The sequence below is a fragment of the Amblyomma mixtum genome, chromosome 9 (genome assembly GCF_055824585.1).
Source record: "Amblyomma mixtum isolate Tamu chromosome 9, ASM5582458v1, whole genome shotgun sequence".
Taxonomy (NCBI): Eukaryota; Metazoa; Arthropoda; class Arachnida; order Ixodida; family Ixodidae; genus Amblyomma; species Amblyomma mixtum.
The window spans coordinates 364,788-378,879 of record NC_143020.1 but is presented as its reverse complement, the minus strand read 5'-3'; the positions used below and the strand labels follow the sequence as shown (position 1 = coordinate 378,879).

Sequence of the window (14,092 nt, the reverse complement as noted above, 5' to 3'; positions counted from 1 at the left end):
CGATTTTATACAACGCGATTAGTTTCCATTTTTTTCTGAACTTTTTTATTCGATACGGCGGAAAAGCGACAATCTTAGATTTCTAAAAGTAATATTTGCATACGCTTAAATAAGATTTGTAAAGGATACTTCATAGAATTCGCAGCAGGAAAATTTATGACGCATCAATGTTTAGCTTTGTTCCGTTGTGTTTTTGTTTTACATCATTTCCCGAGCTTTCATATGCTGGGCCAATAGTGGCAGGGTTTTACCGCCCAGACACGTCAGTTCTCGCGAATATCTCAGAAGACACGCCGAAAAACTACCGCGCTGTTCTCACAGTTCTCTGTGAAGATAATAGACATGAGTTTACACACAAATGTTCATACCAGATAAGGGTCAGCAAGAGTCATACATAATATAAAAAGAATGCTTAGATGATCCGCTGGTGTGGAGTATTGAGAGCAACGTCTCATAGCTACGACGCCAAGTGGTCGACAGGTATCGCAAGAGGGAACACACAAATCAAAAAGCAAAAATCATACAAAAACATATCACCAGGCAGCCGTCTCCGCACACAAATACACATCGCTGCATCAGCCGTGAGGTAGCGTAACGTTCTCGCATTGATTCGGTTCACCGGCCTCCGTGCTAGGCGGGCAGTGGTACGCCCTGGCAAAGTCAGCGTTTCGCCACAGTGGCACGTTCACCAAAAGCGTGGCGTCAAATGTGCCACTGCAGCTGTAATAGGCGTAGCGGGCGTAGAAGAACTGCGCCTGGGACATCCAGATGACACTGAAGGCAGGTCGCATTGTGTACCAGCTGGGTCTTGGCGACGCAGGTGCGACGCCTCTTGCAGGCTCAGCTGGCGCTGACCCGACTACGGCGGCGATGCGGAGACCCATCTTCAACGCCTCTATTTCGACCGCGCCTTTGGGGTCCATTGCGGGTGATGAGCGCGCCTCGCACTGCCTGCATTTAAGTAGCCGCAGCCAAAGGTTTTGATATAAGGGCCTGTCTTATCTATTTGCGCGGAGAAGAATGGGTATATCCACGTGATAAAGTAGTGAATTCTTTTTTTCGGGGCATTTTTGTAATTTTTGTACATTCTTTCGGTTAACTGGTCCCGCATTTAGTATATAATAGTCGAGCTTCCTGCTTATAAAGCTACGTGTTTCACATTTATGTCTTAAGCAATAAATAATGATTCCAAACAGACTTTATTAAAGCCGAAACAATGTGTTTTAAGTATTTCTTTGCGGTGCGCATGTAACCTGGATATAGGTAGTCAGTTAGTCAGTCAGTTAGTTATTTAGTTAGCTAGTTAGTTTAACTAGCTAACTAAATAACTACTGACTAACTAAATAAAGAAATTATCCAGGTTACATGAGCACTGCAAAGAAATACTTAAAACACATTGTTTCGGATTTTATAAAGTCTGTTTGGAATCATTATCAGTCATTTAGTTAGTTTGTTAGTTTAACTAACTAAATAACTAACTGACTAACAAAAGATATTATCCCGGTTACTTGCGCACCGCAAAGAAATACTTAAAACACATTATTTCAGCTTCAATAGTCTGTTTGGAATCATTATTTATTGCTGAAAACATAAATGTGAAACATGTAACTAACTGTTAGTTATGAGAGAAGGCAACAGCCACAGAAACCAAGTTGCACAGCGGATTTCAATTAATTAATTTTCTGCTGTTGTTCAATTTAGAATAATACTGAATATGTTATGGCTTAAAGCTAATTGATTAGAAAAGCAGAAGAAAAAACAACCACATGCCGCTGGTGGGATCCGAGCCCACGACCTCCGAATTACGCGTCCGGTGCTCTACCGCTGAGCTACGGCGACGGCTGTCAAATCTTCTGCTTTCGGGGGTATTTATGTTTACAAATAACCTAACCTTTGAGAGCGTTCAGCAGCGCCACCCACTTTCTTAAGCGGCGGACGTAGCACGTCCTGAGTTACCGCTGATTTGACGCAGAACGTCATCGAACGGCGAGGTTGGAAGCTGTGTGAGAACCCTCTTATGCTTCCTATGGCTTCCTCTGCTTCCTCTGGCAGCCTTGACGCCATAGGAAGCATAAGAGGGTTCTCACACAGCTTCCACCCTCGCCGTTCGATGACGTTCTACGTCACATCAGCGGTAACTTGGGACGTGCTACGTCCGCCGCTTAAGAACGTGGGTGGCGCTGCTGAACGCTCTCAAAGGTTAGGTTATTTGTAAACATAAATACCCCCGAAAGCAGAAGATTTGACAGCCGTCGCCGTAGCTCAGCGGTAGAGCACCGGACGCGTAATTCGGAGGTCGTGGGCTCGGATCCCACCGGCGGCATGTGGTTGTTTTTTCTTCTGCTTTTCTAATCAATTAGCTTTAAGCCATAACATATTCAGTATTATTCTAAATTGAACAACAGCAGAAAATAAATTAATTAATTGAAATCCCCTGAGCAACTTGGTTTCTGTGGCTGTTGCCTTCTCTCATGACTAACTAACAGTTAGTTACGTGTTTAACGTGTTTCACATTTATGTGCTGAGCATGCATCATGCATGTGCTTAGCACGCATCTGGTTTTTCATTTCCTACCATCCCGACACGGCTGGGGCCTATTAGAATTCAATGTTATGTTTTAATGTTGTGACAAACTGTAGCATGTAAAATGTTTCCTATCATAGGTTTAGCAGCATTTCTAGAGTGAAGAGCTTTGAGCATACTCAGAGAATCAGTGTAGACAATCCTGGTCTCGATGTTCTTTTACTATTTATTCTACAGCTGTGAAGATAGCCTAACCCTCCGCAGTAAAAAGCGATGCACACTGTGGCCGCCGTATCATTTTTTTTAATTTTTGCCTTGAGCTACTTCGCCTCTAACATGTATTTCTGTTTTTGAGCCATCAGTATAAACTGCAGTGTAGGTGCCACATTTTCCTTGCAGTGCAAAGAATTCGTGCAGTACATGCTCCTCTGGCGTTTGCGTTTTGTGTAAATGGGTCAGTGTGTGTACCATAATGTTAAGTACAGCATCTAGTACTTCCAACTCTTCGCATTGATCTTCGAAACACAGTACTAATCGACTGATAAAATGTGGTTTGCTGTTGAATAGTGTTTTGCATGGGCACCTGGTGGCAACGGGATGGCAGAGATTTTTCGTGAAAGAACGCATTTTTAGGACGTAAATACATGCAAGTGCCACTCTTCGATCCTATAAAGCGGGCTCATTAGCGTCAACGTAAAGGCTGGCTACCGGCAATGTTCTAAATGCGCCAGATAATAAAGGTAACGAACAGGGTCTAATGGTTTCAAGTAGGATGCTCTTGCTGAACCACATTTTACGCACCCTTAGTCTAGCTTTGAGCGCACCAGAGAGCGAATGATTTGAAAAAGGCATACTCTTATCGGAACCCCAGCGTTTTCCTGAGACCACATTTAGGACAATGAGGGCTCTAGAATCTTTTTAAGTTGTTGATGTTCGGTAGAAATGCGATTTTCTTGTCAAAAATGGCGCCTAAAAATTTGTGTTCTTGGCTAATTGGCACCATGGTTTGGTTCAAGTATAGATTAGGATCAACCAGTAGGCCCCGTTTCAATGAGAACAGAGCACTTACTGTCTGTTGAGGAGAAAACTTTAATACATTTCTGTCTGCCCAAACAGCTAGTTTAATTAGTTACATTTGTATTTGTCTCTCTGCACATACAAATGCTGAACGAAGTGCATGCTATATGTAGGTCATCTACATAAACCGAAAACATTACGCTCTTGGGAAATTTTTTAGCTAAGGAATTGATTTTTAAAATGAAAAGTGGCGTGCTTAGAATACACCTCTGGGGTACGCCGTCCTCTTCTGTGAAAGTAATGGAAAGAAATGCTCTTAGGCGGACGCAAAATGTGCTTTTAGCCAGTAAGTCGTTCAAGCAGTATGGCATCCTTCAGTGTATACCTAGGTCTGCTAGTCACGAAGGATACCAAACTTCCACGTGGCATCACAGACCTTCTCGAGGTCGAAGAAGACCCGATACCATACTGCTTGTGGATGAACACCTCCCCGATGGTGTTTTCTGGGACAACAACGTGGTAGGTAGTTCATGTTTTTTTTCAAATCCACATAGATGCATTCTAAAAGTCGCCGATATTAAATTACGAATGTCAGTCATATGTCGACAGCACTTTCCTATGATTTTGCTGTACAGCTGGTGAAGGCTATCGGCCTGTAACTCCTAGAACTTGTTGGTGGTTTTCAAAGTTTCAGAAAAGGTACTACGAGTGCGCTCCTTCTCTATTTGCGCGGAGTATAATTGTTATATCGCCATGATACAGTACTGAATTCATTTTACTAGTGCATTTTTGTACATTCTTTCTGGTATCTTGTCCCTCGTACAGTTTATAATAGCCGAGCTTCCTGCCTATAGTGCTACGTACTTAACATTTAGGTTCTCAGCAATAAAGAATGTTTCCAAACAGACTTTATTAAAGCTGAAACAACATCTCTAAATATTTGTTTTAAAGACTCATTAGAACCTGAATACTTTATTTATTGAACCCTCAGGGCCGAACGCATTCGAGAGGAGTGGTTACCAATAACAAGATACATAAAGTAATGAAGTAACTATTACAAAACAGTTTCATCCTCCTGTTAATTATGCTAGTGCGGTCCGAAAATGCTCGTTATCTCTTATGTCGAGAATTTCTCCGGGAAGGTTCCATTCACGTGATCCACGTGTTAGGAAAGACTAAAATGTAGATATGGTGTGATTTTTTTTCCATTCCAACTTTGTGACGCAGATGAATGTGATGTGACATGTACACGGAACAAGTTACTGATTATGTTTAGTCTAATAGCGCAGAAGCACCTAAGGCGGATGTAACAGTGAATGAAACAACTAACCTTTCGGCTTTATTGCAGCAGAAAAATGACAGATATTTTTGGGGTGCATGCTGTCTTTCTTTTAATTTTTTAACGGTGGCACATCAGAGCCCCCGAAAAATTTCTCCGGTTAAGCCACTGCCATGATCGGCCGTGTATCCTAATGTCTACTGCAACATTGGTTAAGCCACTGCCATGATCGGCCGTGTATCCTAATGTCTACTGCAACATTTTAAAGAAAACGGCCAACTAAAGTTAGGTGAATGAGAAGTGAACTTTGATTGCGGAATATGGTGACGGCAGTACTGAGACAACTCAGAGCATTCTCTAAGCCTAGCGTAAAACTATTAATCACAGCGTTAATTTGCGGGCGAAACAACTACACGCTACCAACAATTACTTTAAGAATGACTGGTTGCGTAAAGCACCAGGTTATTTTTAAAGCGTGATGTGAACGGGAAGCATTTAACCAGACTTCATATTACGCAGACCCATAATTATGGATTTCATGTCATGAGAGCAGCGGAGGCCGTTGTGCATAATAATTTCCGAACCTTAGGCCCAAAAATGAAATTAAATTCAGTCACTTTAGGCTCACACTTTGCTAAAGGGTACAGCAAGTGCCTTAAGATGACCTCGCCGGAATACTTCGCATTTGCAGCTGTGAAATATACCCGCGGGCGGTAGCTATAGAGGAACCTTCAGCTCACAGCAAACTATGATCTTAACCGAAAATGCTCGCAACAGATTAGGCCACGTTATTTCGTGAGGGCTTGGTTTTTTTTTTGGCTCATTCACAACAGAGTAATATACATTACCTGAACTCTTTGAACGCCGCCATTGTTTCTCGAGACCAGCCCGCCGGTCTCCGCATGTTGCTCCACATCAAAGCTGCCATACGACTCGCAATCACCGCGGCGTCGGCAAGCAGTGGATCGAGGGTGCCCGAACTCAGCCAGCCGTAGCCCGAAGACGACACGTACAGGGTGGCCTTGTTCAAAAAGTACAGACGGTTGTTGGCTCTGTGCTCATTGTCGTCTCGAATCCAGGGGAACCCTCGCTTCGCATTTGCCTTTTTAGCGTCGAACTCGAAGTTGTGCGCCAAGAACAGGTTTCGAGCGAATCCTTGCTTTGACATTCGGGGAACGGCCGGCTCCTGGAACACCAGGTCGCCAGGTAGCTTCAGAGTAAAGTTGCCGACCATCGTCCGCAAGTGCTCCGTGTCATTTGGCGCCGCCATGAGCCGCAGGATAGGGGCGTATTCCACGAATCTTTTTCGAGTCTCCTCGAAGATCTTATGCAGCTGCTGGTCTTTCGCGGGACTCGCGAGGGCCGCCACATACGTGACCCTCCATAGCTGGCCACTCTGGAACACGTGGTCGTTACAGACTTCCTTGCTACGCACTGTTGGCGATTTCAATGTGTTGCCCCTTTGAATGTAGCTCATGGCATCCAGGGCGACAACAAGTAGCATGTAGCATAAGGACAACGGCTGGTCGCTCCTCAAGAGGCGTACGTCCGTAGAGAAAGCAGCCTTGGAGATCGTCTGAAATTCCCTAACTTGGTCAATATCGATAAGAAACTCGAGAAATATGTCCCGTAGCTGCGACACTTTCAGACCGCCGAAGATGCCGCTCATCTCTTCTAAAGATAACGAACCAGTTCTTTTTTTGTCAAGTGGAAATTTTTTTTCCCACGCGGACACGTCCTTCCGGGTGTAGTTAGTGCCGAAATGCGCGCTCAGGATGGAGAGAGCAGTGATGTAGCAGGAATCGTCGCAAAATGCTTTGTATTCGGCGGTCCGGAGTAGCCTCCTTTTTAACACGAACACTTGTGTTTTAGTGGTACGGCTGATTAAAGTGAAAATAAACTTGAGGTGGTATCGCCTATCCACCGCGAGGGCGAAACGTAGCAAATCTGCGCCACTCATTCGGCTGGAGGTGTTTGCGATTTCCAGCACGATCGTCGCGACATCTCTGGCTCGCTGATCTTGACGCCAGACCTCATTGAGGCACGATGTGTAGAGAGCGTGAAGTGCTGCCGCAGCCGGGCTGCCGTAGTTTTGTGTTCCTTTGATGATGTTGGAGATGATGTCCTCCTGCGAAATTGCACAACAGGACAAGCACCAAGTATCTAATTAAAGACACATAATGAACTTTGTTCACAACGGTCATTTTGGTCGTACTACGGAGCATTGACACTCGTGTCGTTGAACCAAAGTGTAGAATGAAATTAGAGTCACATTGTCCGCATAGTACCACGGAGTGCAGATCCCCATCTTTAGGGACTGTTTTGTGTGGGTTCGATATCCAAGCGGCGATAAGGTAAGGGAAACCCGACGCGGAGAGTGTTTTACATATTAACATGTATCCCGTGTAGCACAGTGTGCAACGTCGACAATCTTTCGGGGTACTAAACGTACGAACGATGTTCTATTCGCGGACTGCCAATGCATTACATAATTTATCTTGATCGTTCACGGCTTTGTTAGGAAGCGCCAGGGCTGATGTTCTCGCAGAATCCGGGAAGTCCCACGTTGCAGGACAGAGGAGAGAGGACTAGTGCTTCTTCGCCTCAAGGCTTCTCAAAACTGCCGATGCGCAATTCACGCCACATGGCCCAACAGGAAACCCAGTGGTCTTTCAGTTTTGACAAGGGTTGCGCTTACTCCTTCTATAATTATAACGTTAGCGCCAATCAGACTTTCACTACGCCTAAACTGGATACAAAACGTAGCAGTTGTCGCTGGTGCAACTGAAACCGGGCGCGTTCACCTTCTATCAAATGCAGTTTGTATCCAGATAGCGTATGCAATGACCGTTATATGTTGGAGTGTGGCACTCAGCTCTGCTATGTTCCCTGCGGAGAGCGAACAGGGTGAAATGATGCGCAGTGCACAGGTTCAGACACCTTAGCATACATAGAGTAGATATGGACGTCGGCAAACGTGGGGCCACTGAATCTCCAACCTTCTTGGCACACCCTGGGCAAACGTTGGCGGCCGATGCAGGCCGTCGTCAGCCTAAACTTGCTGCTTGGATCGAGTAAGCATTGAAAAGCGTGCCGCTGAGATAGTTGCCGAAACGAGCAGACAACTTCGTTTCCTGTTCACTGCGTAACAAATCTCCTAGTCATCCTTTCCATACTTCGGCACAAAATTTGAAAAGAATGTCGTGAGAATACTCCACAAACAATAACCTTAGGTGTCCGGTTTATTGCACCCAAACAAGCTTGTACTGCAAGATCTGCAGCCAATATAATGTAACATGTGCCTTAGCAGATCTCTTATCACGGCACAAAGAAAGTTTTTCTTTGATCCACAGGTTTCACTTGAACATAATGTAATTCATGTAATTCAGCTTGAGTTTAAGAAGCATTATTCAATCTTCAACTGAAAAGATTGAATAATCTCTTGAACTGAATTTTGTCGCGGTTTACGTTTCCTTACTATTACTACTGCTCGATTTCGTCTCTCCTTCTCACTTGAATTCTTGTGGTGCTTTTTTTTGTTATGTGCATTTCATTGACGTATTATTGTATGCCCACTCCTGCCCAGGGCCTCAAACTGAGGCCGGCAGTATCTTGTAAAAAAATAAATAAAAACGAAGTAAATTTTCGGTTTCTAGCTCAGCCCAGAGTGAAAGCGTATGCTTTAGTGTTTTGTTTCTAATGAACAGGCGCACTCTGGTAGGTTGGAGACACTATTTTCCGAATGTTGGTCAAAAAATAATAGCTTTTGTTTTTCTTTCATTAGTATGACTCCTTTATGGTTCCTTCAAGCGTGACAATAGAGTAAGTCTCTTCGTGTATAAATTTAAGTGTGCGGCGCTAAATTCATTAAAATTTTTAACATGTCATAAGTAAGGATCCCGAAGAACCCTCTGGAGGTGGACTGTACTCGTTCCAAATTTCGCTAAATCCCGCCAGAAGAGAGTGAGACCTGGATATCTCCTGTCAAGCATTGCAATGTGAATAAAAGAAAGACATGTTACCTCCCAGTGAGCATGCCAAGATAATTTTAGTTGTATAGTGTTAAACAGTTTACTTCCCTTTATTTTCAACGACCTCTAATACATGGACTTCCACTTTGCGGTTATACCTCAAACGATTCCAAAGGCCACAACACACAGTCAAAGCCTGCGCAATGATATATTTAAATTTCCCACTACCACAGGCGCGCTCTTTAGAATGCGAGTGTACCGACGTATCACCTTACGTGCACGCTTTAAAAAAGGTACGCCAGCGAAGAAAACAGTACAGAGCATTGATGGAGCCTGTCTTTCTCCGTCCGATCGGTTTTCCTCTCCAATTTTTCAGTGCTTGTGTAAATTTTAGGGAAGCTATAGGAGTATACCAGACATTCACCGGCGCGCGATTATCTATTCAGCGCATGCGCGAAAATATGAGAATAGTAGTGAGAACGAGTTAAAGCGCAATGAATAAACAAAATCCCATCGTTCCTGTGGCGCAGTGTATGAGCATCCAGTTATTCAAAGATTAAGACAGAGCATTCAATCCACTTTTCACTTATATGGTTTCCTGTCCTTTTTTATCTTACGAAGCACAAACAACACGCAAATTATATGTGATTCACTTCGGGGAGTAGGTTTCCCTGCTTGGTAGCGTTCTGTGATACTTTTGATCCGAATTTGCCTTTCGGACCTTTTCACTCTCGTTTTTATTCTCATCCCGTGACCCTTTCAGGCCCATCAAATCATCAAAGTTGGATGCCGCAAGTCTTCAAGCGAGCGAGAAAGTCGTAATTTTTTTGCAGCAGTTCGGACATTTAGCAGTTAAACATATTTCAGTGGCCTTTCACCTCACCGACATATGCTAGTAGGTAGTAAAGGGCTGCGGGAACTGCGTGCGCTTTGCTGTTGTCATCAGCTAGCGCCACCTTTTCCCCTTGCACCATGCAGAAGAAAACAATTTTTATTCCTACGTAACAATAAGGAAGGGTACAAGTAAAGAACAGTTTGCTCCTTGGATATAAACTTTGTCTGCAAAACACACTTAAAAGCGCTAAAATATTTTGGAAATAATAATGATTACAAATGTAATCACTGAGGCCTGGCGCCCTATTGAAGAATAAGCAGCGCGGTCTCATTTGAGTTCCCCAGCCTGTGACTGCTTCTGTGGCGCGAAATTAGCTTCTTGCGCAGTCTAATATGTGCCAGTAAACGTCCTGTCCTCCAGAGAAAATGTCTACATCTAGTGAAAGGAAAACATTTCAAGATTGGCCTGCGACAGGTGTATGGCTGTCATTTAATAGGTGAATAAATATTATTTATCGCACGAACCCAACAGTAAGCATAACACAAGAGCATTGAACCTCTATGGATTATTGCTCATTTCAGCAAATTTCGCACTCTAGGACGTTACAGAAGCGAGCAGTAGTGTAACTCTTGCTCTTCAGCATTCTCAACATTGTGTTTCCTAAAACGAAAACTCAGTTCCGCTCCCTCTAATATTAGGCTTTTGGCATATAACACTTTTCTTCGGACGAAGCTCGAATACGCATCTATTATTTGGGATCCGCATACAAAAAAGAACATTAACTCCCTTGAAATCATTCAAAGGAAAGCAGTCAGGTTTATTTTCCACAAATACAGCAGATTTGATTCTCCCACAAAGCTAATGGCAGAAAATAATATACCACTTCTTTCAGACCACCGAAAAATAAACCGAATTTTGTTCCTCCGTAAGATTCTTTCACGCGAGGTAAACATTCCAACACCTAACTATGTTCAACCTTCTACCACCAGACGCACACGACACACTAAGGAACACACACTGCAGCCTAACTTCGCACGAACAAATTCATTTAAGTATAGCTTCTTCCCCCGAACCATCTCCGATCGGAACATGCTCCCAGAATCCCTTTTTCAAAATAGCAATTTTCGCAACGCATTGGAAGAACATTTCCTTGGTTAAGTTGTCTCATTTTGTATTTTTTAATGCTGTTGTTTTTATCTTCCCTTTGTTATCGCCGAATGATGCTGTGTTGTTTTTTTCATTTCTTTTGTTAATTGTTAGGTTGTTTGCCCCTCCTGCCTGGGCCACATAGGCCTGCAGTATTTTGAAATAAAATAAATAAATAAACTACGCCTAAGGCTGAAAGCTGTCCTCCTTTCAATTTCCGAGAAGTCGACACACTCGCAAAATAGTTCTTGTTGAGCTACCAAAAGAGTAATCACACAAAAATCAGTTTCGTGGACGTAGCATTATATTGCAGAGCAAGACAAAATTAAAAAAGGTGACCCCCCCCCCCCCCCCCGCCTTGCAAGAAGCACCTTCAGCTCATGAATATTTCTCTCTTTTGAGCATTTCGCCTTCTACATTTTTAGAAAATGCAAAAGGATGCGTCGCGCTCGAGGCTTTAAATGTTCAAAATGAGATCGTAGTCGCCCTGCTTCTTGCACACCGTCTCTCAAAAGAAGCAATGCTTTTGTTCAATCGACTCAAGAATTCCGCTTGCGTTGGAGAGTACACCGACCTTCACGCAACTGAAACATAACATCGCAGGCTGAAGCTGTGCGTCATGTCATTATCGCATATGGTTGATAAAAACTGACACACAAGCTGTACTTCAGCAATGACAAGCGCTGTTTCAAAGCAGATGATATTAAATCTTCATAGGAATCACTCGACTAACCCATTTGAACGCATTAAGTTCCTCTGGTTCCATTTAAAATGATGCAAACAAAACTGATAAAGAACCAACGGAATTTTATTTTCTGGTGAATTATCCTTCTCCGACACATAGTGGCCTCAGGATATCAATTGTTTATATTGAACAGCTTAAGTTTGAGCCGGAAAGGGTCAATACACAATCAAGTCTGCGGAGATGGGGTGCCCGCAACTGACAAAGGACAGAGTAAATTGGACAGACATGGGAGAGGCATTTGCCCTGAAGTGGACATATTCAGGCTAATGATGATGATGATGATGATTAAATAGTTTACAATTCTCTCGACTCGAGTGACCATTTAAGTTGCATTAAAAAGTTATTAGCGAAATTCGCTGTTTGCAACAGTTTCAGACTCGCCGGCAGGCGAAACCAGCAAAATGCAAATGCAGGTCAGCAGATTTTCGTGATTAAAACTACCAGGATGTCCGCACGAAAGCTCACCAGCATGTCGTTGGCCACGTCTTGCTGCACAAAGCCGTGTCTGATGGCGTTTTTGCAGATGTACGCGTAGAAGTCTCTGCAGGGCGACTCGCGCTTGTCGATGACGGCGAACAGCCTGCCTGCCTCGCTGGAGCAGCAGAATCGAGGCCCAGTGCCGTTCCTCTCGTCTCGCGTGGCAGCTCCGTGAATGGTGAACAAGAGCAGCGCGGCGGTGGCCGCTGCCAAAGAGGCTCCGCAGAAGCAGCCAAGGCCGGTGCCGGCTGAGAGTAGCTCTTTGCCCCGCCAAGGTGAAGTCCGAGACGCTGGGGGACCGCCGCCAAGGGGTGAAAGTAGGCCTTCTTCCGTAGCCTGAGGCTCCATCGTGTCCGTCTTTCTCTTCTTCTGGAAAATGCCCTCGAGGAGCGCGTGGAACTGCGTGTGGTCAGCGCCTCCTTGTGCTAGAAATGCCCGGTAAAGTGCTCGTGCTCCTGTTGAAGAGATAGAGAAAACTTTTAATTCCAAAGAAAAAATCAGCGGAAGGACGCACACACAGAGAGGGACACAGGTCCAGTGGCGTCCTGTGTTGCTTTCTGTGCCTGCGTCCTTCCGCTGGTCCTTTTCTTTAGAACTACGTGCCAATTGGCCCAAGCAAGCTCTGTACCCTACTGAAAACTTTTAATTAGCATACCATAATACACGGAGCCGGGTGGCCGGGGCCTCTAGTCCAGTGCTCCGCTGGCGGCAGCTTACTTGCGGACTAGTTAGATGATCCAGGCTTGCTGGACCAGGTTGTCGCTGGTCAGGGCCTCCTCCCACTGATGGTGTGTCGGGCGTGGCACTATTAACTTTTGTCCGACTTGTCGTGGCATTCCCAAGAGGTATGGCAGAGCATGGGGCATGCTGTCCACCAAGTATAGTAACGGTATTATGTGGGTCTGATCTTATGCAAAATGTGGACTTGGATATGTGTTTGTTTGCATTCTCCTCCAGTCAACAGCACCCGATGAGGACAGTTTGTGTGGTGGTGAGAATTGTCTTCTGTCTAGCCGAAGGTGGTCTAGTCTGTCAACATACAGTCCTTGGAGGGGGGCGGGGGGGGTATGGATGGGGATCCGCCCGGTTTGTTAGAGCTGGAGCTAGATCATTCGCTACCCCGTTTGCAGCTAGGCCTTGGTGACCAGGTTTCCCTGCTATTCTGTGTGAGTGTGAGAGTGTACTTAGTAGTGTGCTCGCCCTTCCGTGAGGTTATCCAGCAAGGTAGTCCCTGCAAGTTTGTTGGGAGTCCGTCACTATGTGCGATGACTTCCCCTCTTGATCTTGAGATTTGATGGTGATGGCTATGGCCAGTGATTCCGCTTCCACAGGATCTTTACACTGATTCAAGCCCTCATGATTGGCCTCTTCTGGTTGTCGACCGCAGCAATCGCGAACCAGCCTGGCACGGCGTAGGCCCTGATGTCATGTATACCGTCTCCGGGTCTTCTGATAGTTTTTTTTGCCAGGGCATTGACCGTGGCTCTCCTTCTTCTGCCGTTCGTGGTGCATGTGCCTCGGTATCTGGTTTACATAGACCTCTCTTGAAAGTGTCAGAATTTGGGAATTCATCTCACTAGTTCGTAGTGCCTGCCATAGCCCCAGTCTCGCCAGGATATACCTACCCGCTTATGTTGAGGCATCAGGTGGTGACATCAGCTTTAATATTCCAGGATTTCAAGGTAGGACACCACGGGGATATAAGCCTCGAAATTGAGGCCGCTTTCAAGTTACGACAGATATCAGAGCGACCACTACCCGGATCCTCCGAAGCGCAGCCTCCCCTGCACGGATAACACAGCGTGGGAGGGCTCTGCATAAGGAGAGATGAGAGCACGTGAGCACGTGTGCGGTGCCGGGGGTGCCCCTTTCTTGTTAAAAGGAGAGCGACATAATCCCCACCGGGCAAAACCAGAAGTGGAGGCCGGACAGCTCCTGCACAGCTAGAGTCCCTCAGGGATACTACAACAGTTATTTCAAAAAAATTTTGTTCCTCCTCTACCTCCAAAGTAAGGAGCCGAAAGAGCCACTAGGTAGGAATCACGCATCGGGTCGGAGTATCAGCATGACATTGGGAGGTCATGAGGCTACTTGATATC

At 45.0% G+C, this 14,092-nt stretch overlaps 1 protein-coding gene across 1 annotated transcript; it reads right to left on the bottom strand.

Moving 5' to 3' along the window:
• Positions 1-575: 575 nt before the first annotated feature.
• Positions 576-12,341, bottom strand: LOC149328014 (uncharacterized). Its single transcript, XM_089559644.1, has 3 exons — positions 11,982-12,341; positions 5,668-6,947; positions 576-951 (listed from the first exon to the last, which is right to left on the bottom strand). The coding sequence occupies exons 1-3, from the start codon at positions 12,339-12,341 to the stop codon at positions 576-578; spliced, it is 2,016 nt and encodes a 671-aa protein (XP_089415770.1).
• Between the last annotated feature and the right edge of the window lie 1,751 nt (positions 12,342-14,092).